This window comes from Sceloporus undulatus, chromosome 1, assembly GCF_019175285.1.
Source record: "Sceloporus undulatus isolate JIND9_A2432 ecotype Alabama chromosome 1, SceUnd_v1.1, whole genome shotgun sequence".
NCBI lineage: Eukaryota > Metazoa > Chordata > Lepidosauria > Squamata > Phrynosomatidae > Sceloporus > Sceloporus undulatus.
This window is the reverse complement of record NC_056522.1, coordinates 1,907,543-1,913,542: the sequence shown is the minus strand read 5'-3', so window position 1 is coordinate 1,913,542 and position 6,000 is coordinate 1,907,543. Positions and strand designations below refer to the sequence as shown.

The window sequence follows — 6,000 nt, the reverse complement described above, 5'->3', positions numbered from 1 at the left end:
TGTCACGTTGACGCATGCACACATGTTTTGTGCATTTTAACTGTCCTAATAAAGCTATCACTGTTTGGGGGTTTGGGGGCTTATTATACTTTGTCATAATAAGGCCAACATGGCTACCCCTGATGGCAAAGGTGATTAATGAGAAAGAGAAGAGAAGAGAAGCTAGGAGAGGATGCAGCAGCTTGCTTTTGCTTGAGCCTGTTGGGAAGAGCAGCACTCCATCTTCTTCCCTCCACTTCCCTCCTCTGCGGCTGCATCTGCACTGCAGAAATAATCCAGTTTGATACCACTTTAACAGCCATGGTTCAATGCTATGGAGTTCTGGGAACTGTAGTTTTATGAGACCTTTAGCCTTCTCTGTCAGAGAGCATTCTGGTACCACAACTAACCACAGTTCCCAGAATTCCACAGCATGGAGTCATGGCAGTTAAAGTGGTGTCAAACTGGATTATTTCTGTAGTGCGGATGCGACTTTAGGGAGCTGGGTATGTTCAGCCAGGAGAAGGGAAGACTGGCAGGTGGTATGACACAGCCATCCTCAAATACCTGAAAAGGTGTCATCTAGGCTGGTGAAACAAGCTTGTTCCCTGCCTCTCCTGAGGGCAGGCAGGGACTGAATTGTTGGGTTCTACTTGCAAGAAACAAGTTTCCACGCGGCGCACAGCTCTCCTCATTCACACTACGAAATAACCCGGTGTGGAAACCTGGTTGTTACAGGGTCGTTCACACAGGCACCAAGTTGCCTCTGTGCAGTTTGAGGGGGGGCACCAAAAAGCCCATTTAAACTGGTGCATTTGGCACTGGATCCCTTACCAGTTCTTTTTCTTTTTTAAGACCTGCAACGATCTGCATCTCGAATAGTGTGAATGTGTTATCAGATTGATTCAGATCGCGCAGCCACCGCTGAGTAAATGGAAGTGCCACCATTTTGATCCGTAACGGTGGCAAATGAGAACTTCAAATCAGATTTAAATGCTACCCTCCCTTAAAACATAGTGGGAATGGTGAAATGATTTTGAATCGATTCACAGGTGATTATTGAAATCGATGCCAATCCTCATCTGGTTCACACTTGCCCAACAGACCGGGGGGGGGGGGAATCTGTCAGAAAGACACAGGTTAAGTGGGTCTAGCATCTGCCCACGATCCAGCGATTCAGTTCAAGTGTGAACCAGAGTTATTTAAACCGATTTGTGAACTGGTTTAAAACATATTGGGAATGAGGCCCAAGTCTCCTTCCTCAGATGTGTGTTCCAGGGCATTTGCCTTCCCTGTCATCCCTCCTCCTCCTCTTCCTCCTCCTCCTCCTCTTTGCCTTTCCTTCTCGCAGGGCTGCAACTTGCAAGAGAAGGCCATTTGTTTGCAATTAGGGCTGGGAGCCGGGAGGGAAAGGAGGCGCAGGCAGTTTGGGCAGAGGCCCAAAAAACATCCTCCCTCCTTCTCCTTCGGACGCAAACAGGGCAAGGAAAAGGGACCCCGCTGCTGCCCACACTCCCAGCTTGGAGAGCAGTGCCCTGCCAGGGGAAAAGGGGCATCTTTGGGCCAGAGAGGCTGCCACAGAGGGGACCCACACACTGGCCCTCTTAGGAGAGCTCTAGGAAGTTTGCTTGGGCTCTGGCCCAAAATCCAAGAGGGAAGGAAGGAGGAAAGGAGGAGTGGAGAAGGAGGAGGAGGAGAGAAGAAGGGCAGCTTGCAGGCGAACTCCTGAAGAGCCAGACCTGGGCAGGCAAAGGATGCTCCAGGAAAGGTGTGCGCAGTCGGCTTTGGTGGTGCTGGAGATGGTGCACTGAAAGCGCATAGAGCGTGGCCACTTGAGTGTGCCTCAGGTCCAAAGGAAAGGCCCCCACACCCTCCAGAGTGGAAAGAGCCAGGACCAAAGGATGCCCTCTTTGCTAAAGCCCTAAAGCCTGGGCACGTTGTGCATGGTCAAGATGGGTCAGGTTGCAGCGCAAGCTTTGGAGAACCCTCTTGCCCTGAGAAGAGGCATCTGGCACCAGCCCTGGAGCCGGCTGGTGCTCTAAGGAGGGTACTTTGCCCCCCCAGGTAGCACTTAGCCCAGGCCGCAGCTGGAGAGTTGGCAACAGGATCATGAAAGGTGAGTTTCCTCCTTTTGGGGCTTCAGGGGAGGCTGACAGAGAGGGGACCCCCCTTTCAGAAGAAGGGACGCCTGGAGACAACATCTTGCTAGCTTTTGGAGGTTAAGGTGGGCATCCATGGAAGGGAAGAGTGCCAGCAGAGAAGATGGGGGATTTCTAATATGCAAAAGATCTTGTGCAGCGGTTCTCAACCTGTGGGTCTTGACCCCTTTGGGGGTCGAACAACCCTTTCACAGGGGTCGCCTAAGACCATCAGAAAACACATATTTCTGATGGTCTTAGGAACCAAGACACCACAATTTTATGGTTGGGGGTCACCACAACATGAGGAACTGTCTTAAAGGGTTGTGGCATTAGGAAGGTTGGGAACCACTGGTCTTGTGGCACCCTTGAGACTCACTGAGCCAAAGAACAAAAACTTGCCAAAACCCACAAAACAGTGATACCTTTATGGAGGCCAACCCAAATGCAGATCAATGCAATGGATTTTGGTTGCCCCCAGAAAGGGATCACTGTTTTGTAGATTTTGTGGATCGCCATTGGGTTGACCCTAGAAAGATATCATGGTTTTGAGGATTTTGTGCATTGCATTTTGGTTGGCCTCATAAAAGTATCACTGTTTTGTGGACTTTGGCTGTCATTGCGCTTTGCTAAATGGCCAACACAGCTACCCTCGGATATATGATTCCTGAGAGAAAGAAGTTTCAGCAGAAGCATTCCTATACTTGTTGTGCATCTACACTGTAGAAAGAACGATGTCGCTCCATCCTGTGGAATCCTGGGATTTGTAGTTTGGTGAGGTACCCAGCACTCTTTGGTGGAGGAGACAAAAGACTATAAAACTACAAACCCCAGGATTCCACAGGATGGAGCTACAGCACTTGAAGTAGTGTCAAACTGCATTTTTTTCTGCACTGTAGATGCATCATAGAAACAAGAAACAGATCAGGGAGCCACTCGTCTATCTCAGGTCTTCAGCCTATCTGCCAGAGTGTGCTGGTATATCACCAAACTACAAATCCCAGGATTCTGTAGGATGAAGCCATGGCAGTTAAAGTGATGTCGAACTGCATTAATTCTCCAGTGCAGATGCAGCCTTCCACACATCTGAGGAAATAAACCAAGTCTGTGAAAACTTACGCTGCAACAGCTTTTGCTCAGTTAGGCTGTGTCCAGGTTGACACTGTGTTAATGCCATGGCTCAATGCTATGGACTCCTGGGATTTGTAGCTTTGTGAGACACTGAGCCTTCTCTGTCAGGGAGCTCGGGTGCTACAACAAACTACAAATCCCAGGATTCCATAGCATTGAGCCATGGCAATTCAAGAGGTGTCAACCTGGATTATTTCTGCAGAAGAAGAAGGGAGAAGAAGGTGAACAGTCTCCAGTTTTGGGAGACTCAGCTCCAGGCAAGAGCAAAGGGCTCTCTGCAGATCTCATGCTGCCCCAGAAGGGAAGACTGGATCGACTGTGGTCTTCAGTAACAGGAGGGCAGATTTCGACTGAACATTAGGAGGAACGTCTTGAGCAGTTCGGCAATGGAGCCAGTAGCCTTCGAAGGCGGAGGGGTCTCTTTCTCTTCCAAAAGAGGCTGGACAGCTACTTGCTTCTGGGGATGCTCTCGCTGGATTTCCTGCATGGTTTCTAGTGCAGATTTCCTCTGAGGAGCGCTTCCAATGCTTGGGACCTTATCACACGGGAGGCAAAGTGCCCAAATCCTGTGGATAAACAGGGTTCAGATTCCAGGGATATCCCACTTTTGCGGGATTGTTTTCAGACGTCGGGCTAATTGAGCATTAATGCGACATTAACCCATGCAGAAAGTGGACATAACCGCATTGCTTTTTGCTTTGGGGATTTTGCCACAAGTAAAAAGCGGCATATTTTGCGACTTGTGCAGAAAGTGGGCAAAATTGCACTGCTTTTTACTCTGGGGATTTTCCCGAAAATAAAAAGCGGTGCAATTTTGCAACTTTCTGCCCAAGTTAATGTCACGTTAATGCTCAATTAGCCCGACATGTCTGAAAACAATCCCGCTTTTGCAGGATATTCCCTGATTTAAACTTTGTTTATCCACTGGATTTGGGTGCTTCCCTCCTGTGTGATAAGGCCCTATGACTCTAGTGAAGCAATGGCTTGCGCATCAATGCATTTGTTGATGCAGCTTGCAAAGGACTCCAGTAGGTCCTTCTTATTTACTTAGCTTCCTCCTTCACTCCTAGTCTTTGTGGCTCCAGGGTTCACCCTCCGCTCCGCTTTGCTTCCATCTTCCTCCTAGGAGCAAGTCAGCTAGATTAAAACACTCCTTATCCCACCTCTGTCTTTTCTGTTTATATTTTTCACATCGACGTTGGGTTCATCCTTATATTATGAGCCACGCCATTTCATTTCTTCTAATGCTGTATTATATTTGTAATCCATTCCGCCTCTTTACAATACATTTCCTTTTATATATATTACAACTGAGTGGCATTTCTGTATATATCATCCTTGGTCCTATAAATCGTAGCAGTCTAATCCTTTTACCAGATTAGCATTAAGTAACCATATATCATTGTTCTCTAACTACGCTTTGGTGCAAATATGAGCTCTTAAATGTCAACTTTATTAATACCCAATTCTTTCCGATTGTGAGAAGAGCAATCCCCTCATTTCCTCTCCCTCCAGCCACAGTTGCTTTCTCTCTTGAATTCCAAACTGGAAAATATGTTCTTTGCACGAATGACGTCTTGAGTCCTCCCTGGCTCTCAGGCACAAGGCTGGAGACCCCAATGATCCTAAATTGGCAGTTCCAATACTAGGCTTGGTGGATGATGGGCCTGTGGGTGAGTGAAGGAGATTTCTCATAGCCTCTAGCATTATCATAGAATCTAAGAATCATGGAGTCATTGAATCCTAGAGTTGGAAGATACCCCAAGAAGGGCCATCCAGTCCAATCCATTCCTGCCATGCAGGAACTCACATTCAAAGCACTTCTGACAGCCTCTGCTTAAAGACCATCAAGGAAGGTCTTTAAGCAGAGGAATGTCTTCCATTGTTGAACAGCCCTTATTGTCAGGAAGTTCCTCCTAATGTTGAGCTGGAATCTCTTTTCCTGGAGCTTGCATCCATTGCTCCATTGGGTCCTATTCTCTGGAGCAGCAGAAAACAAGTTTGCTCCATCCTTAATGTGACACCCCTTCAAATATCACCCCTTAACCTTCTCTTCTCCAGGCTAAACACTCCCAGCTCTCTATGGAGTTTATCACATGGGGAACAACTGGAAGTGTAAACAGTGATTAACCCGTTATAATCCCGCAATCGTGCTAATGGTTTTCACATGACATCGTGTTCAAAGCGATATTATTCCATGAATAACCCATTATTATCATGCAATTGCGCTAATGGTTTTCAGACAATGCTGAGGTGATTAAAGTGTTATTAACCCATGAATAACCAGGCAAGAAACAGCAGCAAATCATTCACGGGATTTTCCTTTGCTGTTTATTGCTTGGCTATTCCCTGGTTATTCACAGGATAATGGCTCTTGTCTTAATCTCATTTTGGTCACGTTTTAATGTCAATTGTGCAATTTTTCTTGGGTTAATCACTGTTTAAATTCCCAATTTCCCTCCATCTGATAAACTCCTATGTCTCTCCCCATAGGGCTTCATGGTTTCCAGGCCCTTCACCATTTTGGTCACCCTCCTCTGGACACGCTCCAGCGTCTCAGCATCCAGAGGGGGAGGCTTGCCTTTGCCTTCCTCTGAGGCTGAGAGAGTGTGACTCGCCCAACGTCAGCCAGTGGGTTTCCATGGCAAAGTGGGGATTCAAACCCTGGTCTCCAGAGTCATAGCCTAACACTCGAACCACTATACCCCTCTATAAAACAAAAACAATTCAAAACATATAACCCACTGAGTGA

The 6,000-nt window shown here is 47.3% G+C and overlaps 1 protein-coding gene across 1 annotated transcript in view; it reads left to right on the top strand.

Annotated features, from left to right (window-relative positions):
- Positions 1-1,398: 1,398 nt before the first annotated feature.
- Positions 1,399-6,000, top strand: part of SCARA3 (scavenger receptor class A member 3) — a 65,818-nt gene continuing 61,216 nt past the window's right edge. Inside the window, exon 1 of the mRNA XM_042446992.1 lies at positions 1,399-2,095. Within this exon, the coding sequence (XP_042302926.1) occupies positions 2,089-2,095 (7 nt within the window). The 5' untranslated portion in view covers positions 1,399-2,088. The remainder of the gene's footprint in view (positions 2,096-6,000) is intronic.